This window comes from Drosophila innubila, chromosome X (genome assembly GCF_004354385.1).
Source record: "Drosophila innubila isolate TH190305 chromosome X, UK_Dinn_1.0, whole genome shotgun sequence".
In the NCBI taxonomy this organism is placed as follows: Eukaryota; Metazoa; Arthropoda; class Insecta; order Diptera; family Drosophilidae; genus Drosophila; species Drosophila innubila.
Window position 1 is genome coordinate 11,926,351 of NC_047626.1, and position 26,068 is coordinate 11,952,418.

General features: G+C 36.5%; 1 protein-coding gene across 1 annotated transcript in view; it reads left to right on the top strand.

The window, feature by feature from the left end:
• Positions 1-26,068, top strand: part of LOC117786406 (neuronal acetylcholine receptor subunit alpha-7-like) — a 137,436-nt gene that overhangs the window by 53,136 nt on the left and 58,232 nt on the right. Inside the window, exon 2 of the mRNA XM_034624648.1 lies at positions 12,268-12,407. Coding sequence (XP_034480539.1) covers positions 12,268-12,407 — 140 coding nt within the window. The remainder of the gene's footprint in view (positions 1-12,267; positions 12,408-26,068) is intronic.

Consider the following 26,068-nt stretch of genomic DNA (forward strand, 5'->3'; position numbering starts at 1 on the left):
GGGGAGCCATGTGAAGCGTCGCTTGAAAGCCAACTTAAAACAATATTCTCAACAACAAAAAAACAGCGGATAAAAATAAGAAAGCTTTTCTCGGTAGTGCTCGACTAAACGCTACCCTATGTTCAAACGACGCTTCTCTTATTCTTCCTTGTTAAATTGTTTTTTGAATATCTATCGAGTTTGTCATCAGATCGTGATGAAATCTTTAAGGCAGTTACGTATTTTATTAAGTAAAATACGTTTTAAAACTCAAGTCAGTTGAATTAAATTTGTGCTGTCTACACATAAATATGTTTAGTCTAAATATCAGTTTTGGTGCTTCTAGCTCTTGCTGAGTTGCTGAAATTATTTTATTCATATAAACTGACGAGCATGACAATCTACATAGATTCAACTGTTGATGCTAATCCAAAATAAATGAAAAACTTAATGAAATCTGTCACGCTTCCTTCGTCCTGTCACATACACAGGGTATTCAAAGGTCTGTGCCACAATGCACAGCAACAAAAGCAAAAACAATGGCAGTTGCATGCATAATAAACTTGTCTTGTTGTTGCTTCAAGTGAAGCGTTGGAAAGAGAGAGCACGATGGCAAGAGATTGGCCATAAAGGGGAGAGAGAGAGAGCGAAAGATAAGTGCGAATGCGAAGGCTACGTACTCAGGAGATTAAGATGGAGATGGAGACGAAGACTGAGATGAAGATGAAGATGAAGATGGAGACTGGGCACTTTAAGACAATGGGAGTCAACGCCAACGCATTTTGAAGAGCATGTCATTATACACTACACACACATGCAATAGCAGAGAGAGAGAGAGAGAGAGAGAGAGAGAGGGGGATACAAACACAGTGGTATTTGTGAGTTTTAAGCTGGCTTTTCCTAAGCGTATTAACATTATTGTTGTTGCATTGTCTGCTTTTCTCATTGCCAGCAATTGCTCAGTTTTCCATAAGTTTCCTTTTTATTTTTCCACATTTTCTAATGCTACCTAACTCACACACACACTCACACACACACACACACACACACATCCGCTTATCAGTGCACTTCTGTCTGCTGCGGGTCTCAAATTATTAACAGCAGCTCTGCTTGTTTGACTGGCTTGCTCTACATCCCGCCGCGTCTCCTTCTCCTTCTCCCTTCCTGCCTCCCTCTACTTTCCACCCTGGGGGGCAGCAGCTGTAATTGCGGTTTGGGGTAGCTGCTTGACTGCCTCGACTTGTCACCTGTCCCGCCATTTGCTGCGATTAATGAGACACTGTCACATTTACGGTCACATTCACACTTACAGCTGCAGTCACAGTTGCCCTTATAATCACAGTAGCAGTTACAGTTACATTCAAGCCACAAAAATTGTTCCACCTATGCGTATAAGGAAATAAGCAGTAACAGTTACGGTAATATTAGTATTACATAAAGTAGCAGTCACAGTAGCAGTTACAGTAGCAGTAGCAGTTACCGAGTGGCAGTTGAAGTTGCACTTAGAGTAGCAATTATGTTTTAAGTTACAATAGCAGTTATACCTTCACTAGCAGTTACTGTTGCAGATCTAGTGACAATTCCAGTAACAGTTACAAAATCATTTACAATCACAGTTGAGGCAGTAGTGACAATCACAGTTGAAGTCACGGTTACAAACGCAATCACAGTGACAGTCTCAGTCACAGTCACACTTACAGTCACAAATCACAGTTTCGAAATTTGGCATGCTGTTACTTTCGTGTAACTAAAATTGTCACTGCTTTGACAAACTGACGACATCCTTCAACCTTCTTGCACCACAGCTTTCCTGCCCTCTCTTCTCAATCAAATCTCAAGCAACACATGTTTGTACAGACAGCAGTCGGAACTTGGCTATGTGTGTGTGTGTGTGTGTGTGTATGTGTGTGTGTTTTGTTTCGTGCCTCGCCGGTTTGTGCAACATTCGCCATTCACCATTCGCCACTCGCAACATACTCTGCTCGTTAGTGGCACATTCATGTCAAACACTAAGTGGCTAAAAGCAGGTGTGTATAGCTTCAGATAGGTGTCCCTCTCTCTAACTGTGTATGTGTGTGTGTGTGTTAGTGTGTGTGTGTGTGGGTGTGACTGTGTGACGTTTAATAAGTTTCTTGAACTTTGATGTGTCTGTCAACACTTTTGCTTTATGGCACAACAGAAAATCTTTAAAGTGCTGCACATTGGACAGAGAAGAAATATACAGTGAGAGGAAGAGTCGACCGTCTAATACCCTAAAAAAATAATATTAATTATATAATAATTTTTAATAAGATTTGTATCCTCTCTATTACCTTTGGAATATCTTTCCAACAATGTTTTTAGTAAGATTTGGTTAAAAATTGATGCGGTTCTTTTTATTCTTTTAAGCCTTAAGTATATATTATAACTAATTTAAATTTGACATTAATTTCTATACATTTTATTTAAAAAAGACTTTAGCTGTGTGTGTTAGAAAAATACAAATAACTTAAGACGTTAGTTCAACAATTAACCTTGATCTATGTAGTTAGGACTTGTAGTTAATAGATTTGGCTAGAATTGCTAAATGAAAAAAATTACAGAGCTTAATAACTGAACTGAAATGCTGTTTTGTCCGTATAAAAGTTAAGATAACTTTCAAGATTTAATTACTCATATTTTTTTTTTTTAACATACAAGTTACTTCTATGCCATTTACAGGGTATCAAGACATTGCCTTTACTCAGCAGACTTTGAACTTGAAGCAAATTTTCAATTAGCAAAATAAATTGTTAATACTTAAAGCTCAAGATCGGCGTATCAAATCGATGGCGACGTGATTGTTTTTAGAGACAGTGAGAGAGAGAGGAGAAGAAAGGAAGGAAAGAGTGTGAATAGGCAGAAAGGACGCACATAATTGTTCCTAGTGAAAAAGAAGGACCAAGAGACCAAAATCATGAGAATGCAAAACTTTTTAGAAGGACCCGCAAAACTAGATGAAAAGAAAAAGATAAAAATTAAATATTTCACTCGAGGAAAGCCAAAAGGGAAAATGAGGTGAAGAGCGGGAGAGGAGAAGAAGAAGAGAAGGTGCGAAGTGGGCGTGACAGGACATGGGGTGAGGAGCCAGGACCCAGGACCCAGGACCTAGACCCGGGCACGTGACAAAGTGAAATTGTTAAATTGAAGGCTGTTAGCGATAAGCGAACACGCAAACAGACAGAAAAACAGACACGACGGACGGGAGGGGACAACGGAGGACACAGACAATTGGAAGGAAGAAAGTACGGTGAAAAAATAAACCAGGTAAACAGGTGAGCGCATGCAAACAGGTGAGAAAAGGTGCACAAAAGCGAAAGGCAAAGCAAAAGGAAAACTTTTGCTGCCGATACGAGGAAAACAACAAAACTGACAGCGTGCTGAGTTTTTCGGGGTGCCAAGATGCTAGCACAGCGGGGGGTGGATGGTGGTGGGGGGGGGAGCGAAGTTAACCCATGACCCGTATGTGTGTGTGTGTGTGGCAAGAAACAATTTAAGCATTTAACTTGGCTCGTTAACATTAATTTGGGCGCCAGTTTCCGGCACCTGGTAATTGCCATGGCCAAAAACACATACACGCTCCCTCTCCCCGCACCCCTGCCTAGCTATTACTGTACTTTCAGGGTTGCCCGCTGGCCAATGACAACCCTAACGAGTTGTCATCAACAGCCAACATCAACGCCTGTCCAAGCGGAAGCTGGTGAAATGCTTGCGGATGTTGTTCTGACGGATGTGACGGAAGTGACCGTTATACCCTCCTGCATATCTTCCTTCCCTCACCCCTCAACTATGCTGTGTGGCGTCAACTTGAGTGGCGCCTCAAGCCGGCAGGCATTTTCTTAGTACTTAGTTTGGACACGCCCAAAAACGCGTCTAGCTGGGGGAATTCCAATGAGGAAAATGCAAATATTTTTAATACCCAAGCACTTTACCCTCATCCTTTACTTTCTCTCTCACTCCCTCTCTCTCAGTCTCTCTCTCTCCCAGACTATCTCTCTTTCTTCCCGTATTACCAACAGCGCAATTATTATGCGTATCTAAAATTAAATCAGCTGCAACGAAAGACAGAGACAGAAGCTGAGAGACTGCAACGTTTTTGGTGGAAAGAAAAGCAGAGAGACAAAAAAGAAAACTGTTATTCTACGGCACTCCGAAGAATTGATACCCTTGCAAATAATTGCAGATTCTTTAAAATGTAATAATAAATAAATATAGCATTTTAATTTCACAAAAAAAAAAAATATCCGAAAATTCTATTAGGTTTTGAAAATCAAAGTAAATCAAATTTTGAGCAATCTTTGCTATTAGAACTTAACTAAAAAGAAGTCTGATTTTTAACTGACTGAGAGCATAGACTTAATATTAGGGTTTGTCAAGTTTACTTTAATGCATTACACACTTAATTTCAAAAGTAAAATAAGCGAAGGAAATAAAAAGAAGGGTAGCTATAAGGATTGAGGCGAAATATGTTTAGGTTTAGGTATAGATTTAGGTGGAATAGGGAGAAAGTTAGGCAACGGCATAGTTTACAGTCAAGTCAAACAATTGTAAAGTCTCTCTCCCTCTTCTCTAGCGAAACTATTCAGCTGCTCATGTTGTTGTTGTTGTTGCTGTTGTTGTTGCTGCTGTTTTTGCTGTTGGTGGTTTCTGTATTGTGGTGTAATTTATGTGCGTCTGGTGGTTGGGTGGCTTTGGCATTGCCAGAGAGAATAATATGAACGCAGCTTTCCTTCCACGATAAGTTGAAGATAAAAAAAAAAGGCTAACAAAGCAGCCGAAAAACTTTTGATGCATGCCACTTTGAGATACTCGTGGATTCTGAGTTTTCCAACTTCCAATTTAATTGAGTTTGGATTTGCGTTAGAAAAGTTTTGGCTGTTCCCTCGATTTATGCATATCGATAGAGTTGTGTGTGGAATGCTAAAATATATTAGTCAGCTTATATAGCTGTATTCTGCTCTAAGATTGGTTAAGTTTGCTTATAAACAGTTTACATTTAGTATTGAGGTTTTGAAGTAGAATATATATAGTATATTGGAGTGGGTCAATTTTTTCGCCACAAAGCGGTTATAAAATTCGTAATCTCCGATGAGTTCTAAGAAGAATTGAGGGAAAACAAAAGTTTTAAAACTTTGAAATTTCAAAATTTTAAAGGAAGCACCCTTAGCATCGAACCCAAGACTAAGAGGAAAATAATTTTATTTTTTATTAAATAAATTTGAATGCAGAATGAATTTAGAGGCCAAACCCTGATCAAAATGTTATTCCGTTTGAAAATCGGTTTAGTTTTGACAAAGTTATGTCAGTGTGAAGTTGCTCAGACTTTGGATATAACAACTTTACAAGTCCAAATTTTTGTCCGATTTGTCATGATTTTTTACAGAAAAATGAAAGTTCTCAAAATCAAGTTTAAAGTGTTGTTTTATGCTAATCACGATATAAGGAGTTGATTAAAAGTGAAAACTAAAGATTTAAAATTTTGAAATTTCAAAATTCCAAAGGGGGGACCCTTAGCATCGAACCCAAGATTTAGAGCAAAATGATTTTTTTGAATTTTTTTGATAAATTTGAATGCAGAATGAATTTAGAGGCCAAACCATGATCAAAATGATATTCCGTTTGAAAATCGGTCTAGGTTTGAAAAAGTTATGAAAGTTTGAAGTTGGTCGAGCCTTTGACCTAGCAGCTTTACAAGTCAAAATTTTTGTCTGATTTAACATGATTTTCTACAGAAAAATGAAAGGTCTCAAAATCAAGTTTTAAGTGTTGTTTTATGCTAATCACGATATAAGGAGTTGATTAAAAGTGAAAACTAGAGATTTAAAATTTTAAAATTTCAAAATTCCAAAGGGGGGACCCTTAGCATCGAACCCAAGACTTAGAGGAATATGATTTTTTTTACAAAATTAATTAAATTTGAATGCAGAATGAATTTAGAGGCAAAACTATGATCAAAATGATATTCCGTTTGAAAATCGGTTAAGTTTTGACAAAGTTATGTCAGTGTGAAGTTGCTCAGACTTTGGATATAACAACTTTACAAGTCACATTTTTTGTACTAGTACTATGCACACTAGACAATAATATTTGTTAGCCATATTCACCAGAATAATATTGAGATGGTAATTAGATATTTTGTTGAATTCCGTTTCTTTGTCGAGAACTAATGAAATTTAACTATCGCACCACATTTTAAGTAGGTGGAACTTTGTGGTTGCTGTTTGCATTGCCGATGACAGTCGTTGATAGCTAGAAGAAGAAGACTGCACACACTGTGTGAGAGAGAGGGGTGACAAAGGAAGAGAGAGAGAGATAGAGAGAGAGCCTGCCGTAGACGGGTCTCTAAAAGCATTTCGATTAAATTTCTGGCACGGCCGCGACACGGCTTATCGCTCGGTTGCGCGGTTGCTCGGCTTGGCTTATCGAGGGATGAGTAGGGGGCGTTGGGTGTCTCGAGGGGGTGGCGTTCAGTACGGGTGTCTCTGCAAGTAGTGGCTGCTCATTTAAAGCGCCATCGAAATATAACATTACATTTTATTTTCGCTGCACGAATTAAGTTGCGGCCTCATTTATTGCATTCCGAAAATGATTTCGTATAATTTGGCCATTAATGCGTAAAATTTTAGTGCTCTGACAGACAAGCTTCCTCCTTTCCCCTTAGCTCTACTACCCTCTCTTTCCTCTCCTATCAACCCCTACTCGCATTAAGTGCTAGTTTTGATATTAGCCATATAATTACGTGTAGGTTGGCAAATCAACTCGCCTTCTTCTCCAGCCTCCAGTTGGTAGGCTAATAGCTCAAATCAATGCATGCGATTGAGAGGGAGAAGCAGAGAGAGAGAGGGAGAGTGTGTGAGTAGTGGGAAAGAGAGAAATCATCATATATCATACAATCTACAGACACTCGAAATATGCTAGTGAGGTAATCAAATTTATTGCGATTATTACATATGCTGCATGATAATGCACTGTCAGTGCCACACAATCGTTGCCGTAGCCATTGCTCGTTTGTTGTTGTTGTTGTTGTTGTTGTTGTTGGCACTTGCCACTTGCCACTTGCCACACAGTAGCTGCCACTGTCAAGTGGGGACCAAGTAGCCGCAAAGTGTGTGCCATGCATAATTTATGGCATCTGCTGTCGCATCTGCCCAACCATTCAACCACAAGCACAACTACCAACCACCTCAAACCACCTCAAACCACTCAACCACCCAACCTTCCAACCATCCAACCACCAGACTGCCACATCACCCACTTTTAGGCCAAACAAATGCACAGCTGATGCACAGCTTTCGCGTGCTGTCAATTTTTATGCCCAGTACCCAAAGAACACACGAGTATTATAAATTGTTGGCAATGTATGTTACAGGTACTTTCAATCTTATAAAATTAAATATTGTATTATAAAACTTTGTTTTGAGCCTTGGTAAAAATGTATACACAAACCTTATTGCATTTTCTCAATTATTTTACATTTATCCTTTATTTTTAAGCCTATACAAAAATTTAACAAAAAAATTATTTCTTTTTAATGAATCTTACTTAAGATATTGATATTTTATTTATATTAAACTATACTATAAAAATACATTCAATTTGTGAAATTAATTTTATTTCGAACAAAAATTTATTTATTTGTTTTTTTTTTTTTTTTTTTTTAGTAAAGAAATGGTAGCGGGTATCACACTGTCGAGCACTCTCGATCAAAACGTTTTCACTTGTTTTTTTTTTTTTTGTTTTTTGACATACTCGTTGCACTCTTAAGAGCTTTCAAGTCAAACTGCTTGAGAGTGGCAAATAAAGGGGCATGGGCCAAGTGGCATGTAGCAAGAAAGTGAGATTGCAACACTTAATTGAGCAATTAATTGCAATTAGCCATTACATTTGTTGTTGTCCGACGTATTTCCTTGAGAGCAAACCATGATAAGCAATTCATCAGCTTGTTTATACCTGTTACCCGTAGAATAGAAGGGTATATTGTATTCGATTCGTTATCAATATAAAATTGGAACAAATTGCAGAGCCCCCACATATCTAAAGATACTACGCTCTTTTTGGTGGTGAATATTTCCTTTCCTTATTAACAGTCATCTAATTTAATTATATTAAGATCGACTTAATATATTAATAGTTATGACCGTTTCAAGTTCTTAAGGGATGCGAGTGCCTAAATGTATGCAATAATTTTTATTCCGTTAGAGCTTAAAATTCGTATACCGAATAAATGCATATTTAAATTGAGTAACGGGTATTTTATAGTCGTAGACTTGCATACATGTTGTTCTTTTTTTTTTTTTTTTTTTTTGGGCCGTAATTACAAATGTTATTTGGCACTTGCTGCCTGCTGCTTGCTTTGCGACTTGCTACTTGCCACTTGCCACTTGCCACATCGTTGCTGACATGCAGCCGTTAATGGCTTGGCACTTTAGTGCCCTGTCATGGCCATGGCCAACAAGGCTTCGATTATGCCAAAATGACAACAAGGCCGCACGTAGAACGTTAATGGCATTCATTAATAAAGTCTTTGCAGCAAACGGGACAATCGCTGATGCATGCCACACGTAACAACAGCTGAAATGGGAACTTGTTTTGTGTGCCACAAATTGCTGCACATGCCTTAGTCAGAGCTCAATCCAATCGCATATGTGGCAGTGTTTACATTAAAATGAGGCCTACGTGATGCGATTTACACACTTTATTGCCAAAAATATATACAACAAAAAATACCAACAACATATGTAATACCAAAAAAAAAATACCTACTTATATATGCAAAGATTGGCTCAAATTCCAAGTTAACAAATTGCCCCGTTATGTGGCCAAGAAAAAAAACACAATTTAAGTTAATATATTGAGAATAACTCCAAAGTCAAGTCGCAAGTTGAAACTGTGGCAACCCTACAAGAGTTTGCAAGTGTTTGAGGTTAGGTTTCTTAATCTTCACTCCAAAGAAAATCTTGGTTTAGATTAAAGTCGTATACGTGTCGTCCTAGCCAACTTTTTTTTACTCAAACCAGTTTAATAAGTGGTCAATTCTGTTTTATTCATCAAAAGTTGATACAGCTCTTAATTGATCAGAGTATTTCTTCCTATAAATATATTTTTTTGTAAGGAAATAAGCTTTAGGAAATAACAATTTTATACTCTATAATTAATACATATAAAAAAAAAAAAGGGTAGCTTTTAGTTGTTATGCACTACTGAATATGAATAGATTGATAGGACATGCGTTATAAGAATAATAATTACTATTTATATTATTTTGGTAATTTTTATTATTTATTAAATGTATTACCATTATATTAAATAGCTTTTTCGTAAGATTTTCAAATGCAGAGTCTAATAAACTCTTTTAAACTTGTTCTTGGACGTTACAGGGTATGTCAAGTTGCATAAGTGTCTTTAGTCAAACATAGCTAAGAACTGTTGCTGCAGGCTCATATAAGTTAGCAGCCATTAAAAGTCATCCAATATTTGCATAATACGATATACATTTATGTAGATTTATGAACTTACACACACACACACACTTGGATAAACAGAGAAAGTTTTTCTCGAGGTGAGCGATAAAAATGTTGTGCTTCGAGTATATAGTATAGTAGTTCATATTGGTATTCGGTAAGTTCGAGTAGTTGTAAAGTAGTTGCCAGGCTGAACCCTGCCCTCCCACTTTCTGGGGGCAGCTTCTACTGCACGCAATGGTGCAAGTATGAGGAATAAGTTTTTGGCACATCAATAAACTAAACTTGTTTTGGAAGTCGCCTCGTCGACAGCTGAAGATGTGCCTCAAGCATGCCATGAATTATTTAGTTACCTTGCCAACTAGCATACCCCATTACCTCATCTATACTTCTCATCCAGCTTCAACTTCATCTATTGTTATTGCTGGCCAACTTTCGGGCTGTTGGCAGTACGTGCCACATTTTGTTGCCGCTGCTTTGATTGCCCTTTAATATGCAGCACATGGCGGTCCATAAGTAACTGTCTATAATGATCCGATGACCTGTCCCACTGGCAATCGGGTTAACACCACCAACAACTTAGAACAGTTAATACAAAGTTGACCTTGTCAGTTCCCAAAGCAGACATTATCTTACAATTACAATTACAATTACAATTACAATTAAAGTCACAATCAAAACTGCAAGTCCGAGTCATTGCTTGAAATTCTTTATTGATTTAATTCTAAAATATTAAAAGACTAATTATCCAATATTTGAGGGGTATACTCGTACTTGCAAGATTCGAAAGAGTCTCAAATAAGTTAATTATCTAACAATTTTGTTCTCGCAGTCACAGATAGTAAAATTTTAGTAGCTGCAGATACATCTATTTATAGTTTTGACTAATTTCGCTTAATGCTGTAAATTTCCGCCATTTACAAAAAATAACCCTTACATTTTTGGGACATTTTATTCCACAGAAAAATGTTCTTATTTGTTTGTTGTTGGGCAATATTTACACATTTTGACAGCAAATTAAATCAAAAAAAAAATTTGGCAAAATATATAATGATACATATGTACATTAGAACGCGACTACCGAGATACCCTATATATGCATATATGCTTGTAAAGCAAACTTCGCCAAATATATGTTATGTAGTGTCTAAAATCTGTGTGAATTATTTGCATATACTTACTTTCAAAATCGCAGAAACCTTCTACATAATAATGCCCGTAATAAGCAATTATCCCAATTTAACTGTCTGCAATGGGAAAACATATATTTCACATATAAAACAATTATAATGGCCAGTCAGATACATGTGAATATACAAAAAAAAAGAAAATGTTGAATAAAATATATGTTTGTATTTATAAACAAAAAGATTGGTTGCCAAAAATTACTATTTATGCTTAATTAATTGGACGCAGGGGAAAACAATTAGGAAATTTAAATTGCACAAAGAAATAAAATATCCATACAAATTCAATACAAATGCTGAAATTTTACAAAAGAATATTATGGAAATATTTAAATTATGACAATGTCGACCAAGAAATTGAATTAAATTACTCATAGATCATTTGACTGTTAATTTAGTACGAAAGACTTATTGCCAAAAATCCTTCTGTAAATATATATTTTTTTTTTTGGTGCTGTGGTAAAAATGAAATGCTAAGCGGCTTGCTTTCAGTTCAAGGTACAAAATGCCATGAATATTTTGCAATAACAGGTAACCGAATAATGGTGGAAAAGCTGGTTGCAAAAAACAAGAAGGAGATGAAGAAAAAAATAAAGGAAAATCCGTTGGCTGGCGTACTTTATAAGCTACAATGTACAATGGGAAGCAGCAGCTGTAATTGGATGAGAGGTGAGGTTGGTTGAGGGGAATCTGGAGCAGGAGCAGTTGAAGCTAGAGCTGAAACAGGTGCTATTACTGTGGCTGACTCCTGGCTTCTGGCTTCTGGCTTTTGCCTTAAGCTGCTGGGGCTAAAACTGTTGCTAACGTCAAACCGAACCAAAGCCACTTATTGGTTAAACAAATTTAATTGGCAGCAGCAACAAGGAGACGGGGGGACACAAGGATAACGGAAAGCGGGAAGAGGTGGAGATGGAAAAGAAGTAGGAGCAGGAGGAAGGGATGTGACAGCAACAATGACAACGATACGTTAATGCAGGTTTAACTGCCGCCACGGTTGGTTGACTCTAAGCCCAACAATGTCATTGCCACACCCACAAAAAGCACACACACCATACACACCATACACACCGCACACACACACACACAGTCACAGTTACATTCATTTAATTGAATTGAGTGGCAAGTCGAAGTTTAAGTTCGAAGTTCTTATTGGAGTCGTAACATTGTTGAACGCTGATGCTGAGAAGCTGCATATAAGTACGAGTACTACAAGTACACTGTTAAAAATATATAGATTTCGAAAACCATTAATATTGCAACTATTTTATTTTTTAAATAAAACAATTTTATTAGAAAATAATGCCAAAAAAAAACATATTCAAAATGCCACAACAAAAATGGTCTTACATTCTAGATGTTTTTATTATTATTATTATTATTAGGTATTATTATAATTCATATTAAATATTCCCAACGTAATGCAAAAGGTGTTTTTTACAAATGAATAGCTTATGCTAATATTTAGGACATATAGTATATTTAATCATAAGTCTAACATTTTTTTATTTACTTCAGTCTTAGTTCCTTTGTTAACCACTTTTTTTCAGTGTATATTTGGGGGTCGACAAGTCTTAAAATGGTATTTTATGTTCCTCTTTTCTTTTCCTATTATCCCTTTGCAGCCTGCTCCGCTGGTCCGCATGAAAAGCGTTTGCTCCACGCCCTGCTGGACAACTACAATAGCTTGGAGCGACCCGTGGTAAACGAATCCGATCCATTGCAACTGAGCTTTGGCCTAACCTTAATGCAAATCATCGATGTGGTGAGTTTATTTCTTATTTCTTGACTTCAATTGCAACTACAATCGAAAAATGTTAAGCCGCTGTTAGGTTGAACATTAACAGCGTCACTTTAACATATTGTACGAAAATTAAAGCTAGTTTGTCCTAGTTGAATCTCTGATATAAATCGGTCTAATTATCAGTAAGTTTGTATTATTTATCGATCTACATTTCAAACTTTATGAAAAATTCAAATTGTTTTCGTTAAAATGTGATTCATGGACTAACTGAAAATATATATAAAACTATTCTGTTACTTTATTTTCCTTACACAATAAACTAAATCTAATTTCATGTTCGGCAACAAAAATGCACATAGTTTCCTCTTGTAACTTGATTTCAATTGTGGCATAAATACCTTTGCTTGATTTAAATGCCATTTTGTTTGAGATGTCTATTTTGCAGTGTCTATTAAAAAGCATGCTTCACTTGATTCTGTGTGACAATTTAGAGCAGCAGTGAATTATCACATTTTGAGTGCTGTGCCATTTCCTGGAATGTCTGCTATGAAGTGTAACGATTTGAGGCTCATTCGCAGGCTCTAAAACAAATCACCAACTGACAATATCTCAAGCAAAAAGACAAAGTAAGGGAGACAGCAGAATGCTCGGTACATTTATGCCTTTACAGTGCCTGATAAAATTCTACAATTACGGTACAGTCTCTCACACAGATTACTACATACATATGTATGTATGTATGTACATGTTACATGGTACATTCATAATCTGCGTCAGTGGAAACTTGGCACTTCTGGCTAATGGCCATAATGTGCACTCATGGCATCATTTTGTGTTGTCTTCCACGCGTCGCTGGAGTTATTCGAATTTGGCATCCCTGGCGCATAATGTCGTTCATCGGCAGCGACAGGAGGACATCAGACGGCCATTGACATTGGCTGCAAAAAGCACATAAATACGCACGACACACTCATACACCCATACACCCATACACACACGCACACACTCGTACAGAAAGTCAGCTTGGAAATTGGTAACGTGCCATCATTTGGCAAATGTTTGTCGACCGTCAGCTGAGCTCAGCTTTTAGCTTTAAATGGTCCCAAACCAAATCAACACCAACAAACATGTCCAAGTTTCGTTACCCAATTCAAATGAAAATCTCAACAAGGCGGTGCATGGAGCCGACTGAAGAAATACCCTGTTAAATGCTTGAGTATATCATTAATTTTTCTGCTTTATAGCATTATCATTTATCAATGTAAATGATCCAACTAAAGAAATACCCTGTAAAATTCTTGAGCACATCATTAATTTTTCTGATTTATAACATTATCATTTATCAATGCAATTGATTGCATTAATTCGAGTATACAGAAACATGGAAACTATGAAAACTATGTTAGCAGTTTGCATAAGCAGACTGAGCTCGACTGCTTTACTAAGAAAATATCCTGTACTTACTGTTAAATTATTATTATATTACTAAACAATCATAAGCTTCATTAATTTATGTGACTTACTACACAAATATGCAAAATATTTATGAATTTCGGGTTTAATTTAATAAATAATATTCGTACTCTATTCTAAAGATTTCCTTTTGGTCATATGTTCATAAATTTAATTATATTGATTTAGTTTTAATTAAAATACATAATATTAAAATTATTCATTAATCTGGGCCTACAGTCTGATCTGATTTTCAAAAAAATAAAAAATGTTTGCGCAAATGAAAATAGCAGACAAAAATACGTAATGATAATGCTAACGATGATGGTGATGAATATGCTGAATATGCTGAATATGATGATGATGATGATGGAGATGCTGAACTCTAGGAAGGCGTTGGCCTCTATCAGACTGTGGTCTGCGCAGCATACGAGTGCAGTCTAGCTGTATATTTGTGAAAAAGTCGAAAGTTTGAATAACCGCATCAGTAGAATGCAAACAATGACAAAGCGGCCGTAATTGGATGAAACGGAAATGAGGTAGAAGGAAGCGGACAGAAGCAAATGTAGATGCTGCTGACTTTCCGCTTTTCCTCTGCTGTCCGCTGCTCATTGTACCTGATAAAGTGAGCTTCGAAGTGCGCTAATTAAAAGCGCCGCTGTCCGTAAAACAGCAGCACACACACACCCACACACACACACACACAATCAACTCGGCCACGGCAATGTTTACAAACAGTTTTTGATTACAAAGCGATAGGTGACGAGTAGGAGGAAAGCGGCGAGTGGAATCGCGCGCTTCTTGAAATAGAAAGAAGTGGCAAAAAGAAACAAGTAAACAAAACCACAACGAAATATGCAACTGTTGTAGAGAAAAGCGAGTAATGAGTAGACAGGAACGAGTAGCGAGTTAAAAAAAAGGAATTCCAAACTGAAAGTGAGGAGTTGAACGTCAAGAGTATCAAGTAACATTTTTAATTAAATTCAGTTTAATTGCAACGTGTAACGAGAAACGAAGCAGTAAGAGTAACGAGTGCCGATTATCAATCAATCAACAAGTAGCGAGTAGAAAGCAACGACTTCAGCAAGTAGATTAACGAGCGGTTAATTGATTTTAACGATTTAAAGAAGCCTAGAAACACACACACACAAAAGCGAGTATGTAACGAGTTGTGAATAGACGGCAACGAGTTGCGCATGGCAATTATCTTTAGTGGAGAGCTAATTGATATCGACGATTCAGAGAAGCCTTAAAATACACACAAAAATTAGTGACTAAATTAAAATAGTTGAAGACTAACGAGTAGCGAGTAATTAATTTGCATTGTTACCATTAAAGAGTTGGTTATTAACTGAGCTCATTCTAATCTTCAGTAATTTCGAATTTCCATGCACGGCACTGAATAATGTCGAACAAAGGACAAAGAGTTTTTATCTTCGTGCTCGCTGCCTACGTTGCATTAATTACTCGTAGTTTAAATAAACGAGTGAAAGCATTACGCGTTCGCTTTTGCTTCTGCTAATGACGAGCAATTTTAGTGACCTGTGATTACGGGGAAACCGAAGTAGCTATCTTTTCATTTTGGCCTTGGCTGCTAATTAAGTTTGAGCAGCCTTAGTTCTAGTCCCGTTACCAATCCCAATCCCAATCCCAAAACTCAATCTAAAACCGAATCCCAGACCCAAATTTAATCCCAGAGCCAGTTAATAACATGGCGTGGGTCTGGCCTGGACTGTGGCCTGGTAATCGAGTGATGCCAACATACACTTGACAGTAATAGTAATGGGCCCTGTCTGGGGACCGGGATTGGGTCTAGAATGGCCACTGGTCACTGCCAAGTGAACTCGCTGTGACTTAACTAATAAAAGCATCGCATTGTTTGACAATTTGCCATTGCAGGACTTTTGGGACTATGTGAGCAAGTCTCTCTTTTCGTACTCTGTGCCCAAACGCACACTGGAGTATAATAACTTTGCGGCAATGTAGGTAACAGGCAAGAAATGGAGCTATGATCCTATAAACAGTCTATAATAACTTGATTTTAGAGACAATTTTGTTTTAGCATTTTGTAATTGCGGTCTCAAATCAGACATAATTTTATATTGTCTTTTTAATTCGTTGTTTGTTTTTTATAAAAATTTTATAGCTTAAAGTATAATAGCCTATTTCCACGACAGCACATTTGGCTCATTCGACGCCATTTTCATCATTCGGGCCGAATGTGGACTTCAGTTCAGAACAATATCCGAATGATCATTTTGGCTCATTCATAATGAATGTGAAGATTTTTTGTCATTCGTCCCGGCGAATTTCAGTATTTTTTTATCGAACACGCGATGTTTATCGATAAGCTCGTGAAAAAAAAGCAATTATCACCTTAACCAGCTGTTTTTTTTTTATAAAAACAATAGGCATTAAATTTGCGCCAATGTTAATATCAAAATAAATATTAAAATGTTGTTATTGTCAGCTTTTTATAATTCGTGCACCGAAACCGAACAGCTGATTTGCTTTGGGTGAATATCAAATGTCTTAACAGCTTCACATTTGGTCGTGGAAATCCAAATATGAGCTACATTCAAATGTGAGCAAATGTGACAAATGTGAGTGGTCGTGGAAATAGCCTATAAACCAGCAAAGGTCAATTGTTGATGGTATTATGAATAAATCGGAAAAAATATATTATTTTTATTTGTTTTTTTATTTTGCGGTTAGCGAGTAACCTACAATCGAGCACGCTCAACTAAAACATGCTAACTTGTTTTCCTTCTCTTTGCTGTTCTCTCTTTAACTCTTTGTTTCTCTTTCTCTGTGCTTCTGTATGTACAGTGCACTAGTAAATTACAAACATAAATCACTTGATAAGTGACGCCTGTTCTGCCTTCCCACAAGTCTACGAGTGGGATGTGAGTATGTGGGAGCTTATCAGCTAAACAGCAATCAGGTCAGCAACAGCAACAAGCAAGGCTCTCTCTCTGTCTCTCTCTCGCTCTCTCTCTTAGTCTGTTACATGTGGGCGTGACTGGGAGGCGTGTGTGCAGTTGCACATCTTTTTGTTAAGTTCACTCGAACATAAATTTCTTTAGAATTGTCAATGGCAGCAGCTGCAGCGCCTTAAGCCCGAGACCAAAAGCCCTCCAGGTCTCTAGTGTGCGTGTGCGTGTGTGTGTGTGTGTGTGCGTGACATGTATGTGTATGTGTGTGTCTAGTCTAGCAGTGTGTGTGTGTGTGTGTGTGTGTGTGTGTATCTGAAGCTATTGCTACATACTTGCCATTTTAGTAGTGCTTGCTGCTGTTATAGTCACACACACACACACACACGCACACACACACACACACACACACACCCTTCGACATTCGCACTGTCATTTGTGCAGCACTTTTGTTGCACTTTGCACTTGGCATTTAATGGATGCCACATTCTAAAAAAAAATACGAAGAAACCAGTCAGAAAAAAAGTAACGAGTGAAAGCGACGAGTAGACGACGACAGCGAGAGGAGCACGTTGCGTATGAGTGATTTTTATGGCCCAAAAGTATGCATCAACAATATTTGTCACACTTGAGATGACTTCAGCGGAGCTTGTAAGTGCGCGGGCGTGGGCAACAACAACAACAGCAACAACAACAACAACAAACAGCATGCAACCATGCAACATGGTGGCAAGTTACTCGCACAGACGCCAGCTGATTGTTTAATGACATCATTCGTTGCAAAATTATTTTAGCTGCCAGCTGTCGAGTTCAAGGCAAGTAAAAATTACAAAAATGTTTTAACTCCCTTTCCCCTGCCGCCCCTTGCAACATAGAAACCATTTTTACAGTTAGTTGCCCCAAGTAGCAAAAAGATAAGGAACTATTTCGCCAAGAAATTATTTGCGCCTTTTTCTCGCAGCATTGCGACTTTTAACAGTGTCTGTCTCCCTGTCTTACTCTTCTCTCTTTCTCTTTCTCTATCTCTATTTCTCTGTCTGTCTGTTATATTTCTCGTTTTGTCTGCTTCCTGAAAATCGTTTTGCCGCCTGTGTTTTTAAAGTAATTTTGATGCTACCTTTTGTGTGCTACGTGCCGTATACGCAATTTGTCTACATTTATCCACCCCATCAAAACCATCACCCCGCCTTCCACACAACAGCAGCAGCAACAACAACAATTGAAAGAGGGCAACACCTGATTGTAGAGCCAACGGCTTTTGTTGCTTTATGCCACAAAATCCAAGCTAGATGAAGTCCATAATACCGAAAAATACGAAATATTTGTATCCGTTTCCGGTTCTTTTTCGGCGCACATCAAAAACAAAAATTTGTGCGTGTGCGTGTGTGTGTGTGTAAATTGTGTGCAATTTAAGCGATAAGATGCCAAAGCTCTCAACAGATTTTCTTGTTTTTTATTGTCATGAGTTTGCCATTTTATTTTCCAAAACTTGTGCTACTTCATCAATTCAATAGATATTCACATATCTAGGAAGATATTATTATATTTTTTCATTGATTAAATTGTCCAACGTTTTGCAGGTAAAAAGCAACAATATCTTGATATAAAAATTGCTGGCAGCCAATTTTAGTTGAACGGGCATTTCCTGATTTACTTTATCAAAAATTCGTTGTGTTATTATTTTAAAATTCAAATTTAAAATTTATATTTGCAAATTACAATAAACTTGAATGCCTTTTTTTTATTGTTACTGACCTCGTTTCACTCTTAAAATATTTTTCTTAAAATCACTAGTTTTAATAGGACTCACTTGAATAATCATAGATAATATGTGACTTAAACATAGCTAACAAGTCACTTTGTGCCAATGTCTTAATAAGTGATTACTGTAGCCAAGTTTCTTCCATTTTGTGATCTCAATTTATGTCAGTCGTTGACATTGGTCAAGCAAGAGGAAGAATTAATCGATGACCGGATTGATCTATCACTTAATCTCAACTGACCCTTCGCACCTAAGTCTCATTATTGAAGAATCTCTTGTTGTTACACCTGAGCTTGTCTAATATAATTTAGAGGGTCAAAGCATTAATAACGACCCCATTCACATTCGACTTGCTGGTCGTTCAATCAACAGCAATAACAACAAGTATACTAAACACACACTAACACACACACACACTTAACACACACAAAGTACATGGATAGATGTGTATAATAAACAACTACTTAATGCTTCACATTTCTAATTGGCAATTAACGTGATGTGTCTGTCGTTTTATAACAAATGACCAGACAAACAGTAAGGCCAATACAACGAGCCATGTCCCCCCATCACCTCATCAACCTCTCCGTCCCTCTCTGCCCTACCACTGCAAATAAGCTAAGCAACTTTCCCCCTCAACAAGAAAGCAGTTTAAACGCAGCTGTTGTGGTTACAGACTTCGTCTATCAAGAATAAATAGATGCCTTAGTGTGTGTGTGTAGGTGTGTGTGTGTGTGTGTGTGCATGATTGTAATGTAAATGTGAATTGGCAACTGCAATGTGAGGTTAGGTTTGAGATGCGAGTGGTTGAAAAAGAGGAATTCCCCGGCAAATGTCGTAAATTGTGCAAAGTTGAGACTGTCAACGGTTGACACTTTATGTGACAAAATAGGAGCATTTATGTTTAGTAAAACTAATGTTTATTCTTATATACAAGTGTACGATTAAGCGGCTGTGGGTGTGTAAGTGTGTACGTGTATATATATGTGTGTGTGTGGACACTTCTGGCGTTGTTGCTCGTAATGCGTGTAATTGTCCCTTTACGCATAGTTATCCAGTTGATAACACACACAAAATGCACCCACACACACACACACACACACACACACACCCACACATATACACACAACCTGACTTTGAGTGACAATTTAAAGTAATGCTTGTGCTTCAAGCAGCCATGACTCGCAATGTCCTGTTGAGTTTGCATTTTGATATTAAGTATACGTAAGCGTACAGAACATAAGAGCACGTATGCACACGAAGAAAATACACTTTGTACGGACTAACAATTACTGAGTCAGAACAATGAGAAACATGAAGCATGAGTGTAATTAAGAATGTTGCCACATTTATTCATTGCTGCATTTTTTTTTTTTTAATTATTCAACTCCAACACTTTCGATGGTCGACAGCTAGTCTTAAAGAGTTTGTTAAGACAAATTTGTTTTTATTTTCATTTAATTTCTGTATATTTGTTTAAAATAAGTGAATATATTTTTAGGAAAGTCTATAATATTAATGTAAGCTGAAATAACAATTTAAAAGTAAAAACTTAAATTATTATTAGGTCTTCCAGCTTCGAAATAGCTAAAGACAAATAGATTTTATTTTTGAATGTAACATACATCTAGATAATTTTTATATTGTGTTGCAAAAAACACAATAGAATTTCACATTAGCTTACGTCCAATAATGGAGAAAAAATGATAGGAAACTAGTGAACTTAAGATCTCATTAAAAAGAAATTAAAAGTAGAGTGCAATGAATAGAGGTTAGAGAGAAACAAGTTAAATTAAATCAAATGAACTATAAAATATAGGAATAACTTAAGTCTTAATAGTCCACAATAGTTTCAGAGATCCTTGAAGTAATATTAATAATTAAATAAGTCTTGAAAGTAAATATTAAATATAAACGAGTGAAATTTACTATTAAAGACTGATAATCGCTTGTTTAAACATAATAAACGTATTACGATAACAAATTGTTGCCTAGTCACAATTGATGCTTGGCCTTTAGCTGCTTTATTTATTTATTATATTTATATATTTTTCTGGAGGCATTTAATTGCCGTTTTGGCTTTTGCCATATGAATTCATAATCGTGGCAGTTTTTCACTTGCCTCCACAATTTAGCTCCCGCTGTGTTTGTTGTTGCTGTTGTTGTTGTTATTGTTGTTATTGTTATTGTTGTCATTGTGGGTTGTGTTTGCGGCAAATGGTTGACATTTGTCGCTCGATGGGGGGGCCACGAAAAACAGAAACAAGAACAAAAGCAAAAACAAAAACAAAAGCCCTGACGGCATTAAAACAATTAAATATGAATGAAGGCACGTCGCTGAAATATGTTTCACTAAGTGTCGAAAAACTTTGGCATATCAAATTACAGAGCCTCCTAAAATACAAAAATAGGAAAAAAAAAAAAAAAAGGAACGCACACTAAGCTGGAGAACTGAATGGTCGAGTGGTTGAGTAGTTCAGTGGTTACATAACCACAAGAATATCTATAAACCGCACTTCCATTAAATACCCCTCTCCCACACACACACACACACACACACACACACAATACATATACGTCGTCCACTTTAACTGGAATTACGTAGGTTGACCACAGTTAAATCTATTCACCATATGCGCTTGTCACTGTCAACTACTGTTACCTATCTTCCCTCTCTATCTCTCTACTTTGTCTCTCTCTCTTTTTATCTGCCGTTGTGCTATCTTCCTTTCACATCTTCTTGGCATAAAAGTCATTATTAAAGCACGCACGCAGCCTGCGCAGATAAGTATGCTATATATTTTGCTTTTTGCCAGATCTACATATGTAATTCACACACACATACAAACAACAATTCGCACACACCACGTGCAATATTTATATAAATGTGTTTATGGCTGCATGTCAGCTGGTCAGCTGGTCAGCCACACCATGATCTTGGCCACGCCCACACTCATAAATTCAACAAATAAACAAACACGTCCGAGCAGAGCTTTCTCTTTTTGTTGGGTTTGTATTTGGTGGCAGCTCAATAAAAACAACAGCATTTATTTAATAATTTTTGTGCACTTATTGCTTATTGTATACCCTGTTAAATACAAAACAGCCAAAATGGGGAATATTTATTTTCAAATTGTAAATATTTTATATATTTATAGATATTATACTATATAAATATTTATTTCTATATATGCTTATAATTTATAAGCTAGCATGCCCCAAATATCAAATGTTTAGTTATTTGAAGATAAGTATGGAAAAAAGTAAAAGTATTATAACATAAATCAATCTATAATTATTTAATTTTCCTTTTCTTCGCCTCATCGTGAATTGGATCTCAGCTCTTCCATCTCTGTTGATTAAATTTGACCATTGCAGGGTATCACACAAGCATATACAAAAGAATATTTGTTAAGCTGACTATACTTATCAGGCAACCCTCGTTTAAAATTGTACAACATGCAAGTCGAAATAATTAACGATGCTTTTGCTCCACTTTTCTGCAAATTTGGTGTACGATTTACGCCATTTTCAGCTGTTGTTGTTGTTATCATTGTTATTGTTGTGCTTGTTGTAGTTGTCATAGCCAGTGGCCAATAGTAATGTTGTTTGTTTGTTGGTTGGCTTAAATGACCAGACCAAGAACAAAAATGTTGAAATTCTTGTGTAAAACAGTTGCGAAAGCTCGACTAGACGATTACCTGTATTTTGTATAAAAAATCTTATGGTTTTTGATCTTATGATTTTTTGATCTTTTACACTTAATCATTTTCACGTTCATGTGGAATTCTTGGGACATTGCAAATTAAAATAAACCTCTACCCTTTTTGTTTTTCGTGATATTTTTTTGCAGGGTATTTGAAAACAAATTTAAGAAAAATGGGATATCATTAATTAATTACATGCCATTCGCATAAGCGCTTAAAAAGCCATTCGCTCATTTATGTCATTTATTCTGCCACCAAAAAAAAGAAGAAAAAAGGAAAAGCTGAATGAAATATGACAATAAAGTGTTAAAGGAGTCGACAGCATTGGTGTAAAGTGCAAGTGATCCCAATAGAGAATCAATTTGCTTTCATAGAAAAACAATAAAGAAAAATAATATAATAACTCCTTAAGAAGCGAATAATAGGCTAATTCCACGACCACTCACTTTTGCCACATTTGCTCACATTTGAATGTGGCTCATATTTGGCTGTCCACGACCAAATGTGAAGCTGTTAAGACATTTGATATTCACCCAAAGCAAATCAGCTGTTCGGTTTCGGTGCACAAATTATAAAAAGCTGACAATAACAACACTTTAATATTTATTTTGATATTATCATTGGCGCAAATTTAATGCCTATTGTTTTTATTGAAGAAAAAAGCTGGTTAAGGTGATAATTGCTTTTTTTCACGAGTTTATCGATAAACATCGCGTGTTCGATAAAAAAATACTGAAATTCGCCGGGACGAATGACAAAAAATCTTCACATTCATTATGAATAAGCCAAAAGATCATTCGGATTTTGTACTGAAATGAAGTCCACACTCGGGCCGAATGATGAAAATGGCGTCGAATGAGCCAAATGTGCTGTAGTGAAAATAGGCTATTAGAAATATTCTTCAAATCAGTATCAGCTTAAAGATGAAAAGTTTTTTGTTATTGTCTTTTCTGATGGACACAGACATAGTTTTATACACCTCTTATAAATAGTTTCCCAAGGTATATTCCATCTAAAAGCAGAATTTTAATATCAAATGCAAACTGTATTCCTTTTTTTTCTTCTTCTATGTGCTTCTTCTGTCAACGGGAGGGGAAACAGGTGCAACGTGTGGTCAGATGTTACCTATTGCTATCACCCGCAGAATGTTTCATTGGCGTGTGTGTGTGAGTGTGTGTGTGTGTGTGTGTGAAATGTGTGTGGTTTGTTCAGTGCTCTAATTAATTGTTGAGTTGAATTTTCGCCCCCATTCGTTGGCATGCCACTCTACTCGCCACACTCGACTCGCCACTCGTTGCCTTTGTGTTTCTCCTGGTTGTCGCTCATTTCAATTTCAAATTGCATTTGACGCTAAACAAAATGCGGGCCAATTTACAAATTATTTATCGCCAATGCCAACATGTCTAGTGCAAACTACCCCCGACCCCCGCCTCATCCCTCCACACCATCCCTCTCGTCCGACCGCCGTTGTTCTCGTTGTTTTGTCTGTTGAATTTTGCATGCATTAATTTTACGCAGCGCCACAAAACAAGCAAACAAAACAACAACAAAATGGAAGTTTTACACTGTTCACAGATCCCCTTTCATCACCTTTATTTTAACCCTCTTCATCCCCTTATGCACCCGGGGATTCCCCCACGATGTGCTTTTTCACACGCAGTTTTTCAGCAGTTCCACCAACAATTATTTTTTCCTCTCTCCAAAACTCCAACCATCTTCCCAATTTTTTCACCTTTTCACCAGTTTTCTCACGTTAATTTAACTTAATTTCGCAGTTTTGCTTTTGGTTCGTTTCGTAATTTGAAAGTTTAATATATTTTTCTTATATATCTGTCAAATTTTGCTCTACAATATTAATTATCAACTAGGCAAATGCATACTAGTATGTGTATGTGTGTGAAAGCATTTAAATTAGTGCATAATTGCGCAATAAAGTGGTAAGCAGCAATATTTGATTATTTTAAAAAAAAATTTCTGCTCATTTTGCCTTCAGCTTTGCGATCGGCAAATAAATTGCAGCAAATTCAATTAAAATAAATAAATAAGCCAGCTTGTTGGTCGTTAATCGCTGGCAGCGTTTAATTACATTTTTTTGGTGGCCTCATTCAACGGATCATTCAAATTATTTCACAAAATGTGTTTTCTATTATTTTTGCATTTGCTCTTTACTTTTCTCTCACTCTTTCATCGGCTTTCTGTTTTACAGTATTTAATTAGTTTTTGCTTAGTTCGCTTTGCGGTTTACTTTCCGAAACCATTGAAAGTGCAATCAAATCTAACATTTTTCCTGCCCCATTTGCATTGTTTTATTTGCTGTACTAGATATTCATGCCATTATATGGTCACCCCTATTCTAAACTGTTTTTATCACACTTTTATTTTCACAATGGAAAAACTTAGGATAATTAATTTTTACCTCAAGCGTACCAAATTGTTGCAAACACAACCACAAAATTATCAAGAGACGACCTTCTCTCGTTGGTATAAATGTATCATAAATAAATACTAACGTACATTTTTCCACATTATGTAATAATTTATGAGGGGTGCGGGGAATGGAAATTCAACCCCACAATTAAATTTGATTGGTTGGGCGTCTGTCTATGTTTAAAGTAGCAAATTTATGGCATAATAAATGTTGCGGCTTATGAAAATATCATCATCATAGCATAAACATAAATACACTGAAAAAAATAAGGTGAAAAAAAAAAAATTAAAAAAAAGTACATAACTAAATTTAATAATTTTTTGTGTCAACAATTGAATAATCTTATATTCACAGCATGCAAAATGCAAGTGAATGGCTGTAGCTGTCAGCTTTTGTCACAGCGCCAGTACATAACATGTGTAACAATCAGAGCTTTAGAGTGTACACATACTATATGCATGTGTATATGTATTTATGTAACTGTGCAAATTATGCAACCCAAATAGGTCCGCAACATAAACAAAGGAGCTATTTTTAAATGAAGCAATGCCAACACACACACACACACACACACATGCACAAACACACTTAGTTTCATTCAATTAACGTTGGCCAAAGCAACTGAGGAGTATGAGCCCAAGAGGTTTTGGTGCTTGGCTAGAGCACTCAGCTTGCTAACTGTTCACCCACACGCTGCTTCACTCTCACTCTCTCTCTCTCCCTCTATCTCTCCTTCTCTTACTCTCCCTTACTCCCTTTTCTCGCCACACTTGTCTGTGTTTGTGGTTGTTCTTGTTCTTGTTGTCTGTGTGTGTGTGTGTTTTCTGCTGTCGTGGTTTCTGCTGTTATTTAGCTTCTGCATTCGTAGTGCACTTTTCTATACCCTTACAGAGAGTCCTAGCATTTTGTCACTAAGTGTGTTGCATTTCAAATTTGAAAATTTACATATTTAAACAAAACGAATGGATTTTAAACAAGGTTGCAAGCCTTCAAAATTTTGTTAAAGGTTCGGTTTGGCGGTTCGAACCATAGAGCAAGACATCGGTTCGGTTCGCGAATTGGATTATATACCCCGTGACCTACGGTTTGGGTTCGAACCTTGGTTCAATTTCATACAAAAAAAATATTTTTATTGTTAAATACATTAAATTTTGATGATCATTTTTATTTATTTGAAGATTTAAATATGACTTATTTCAATCCAAAGTCTCAACTAATTGCGTAATATTAGAAAACTATAAAATGTATGTAATTATTTTTTTTTCGAACCGAACCTTTTATTTTAGAAAGCGGTTCAAGAGTTCGCTTCATGATCCGAACCGGTTCAACGAGGATCGGTTCAAAACCGGTTTGCAGGCTTGGTTTTAAATAAATTTCTTGCTTTAAAAAATGTTGTGCAC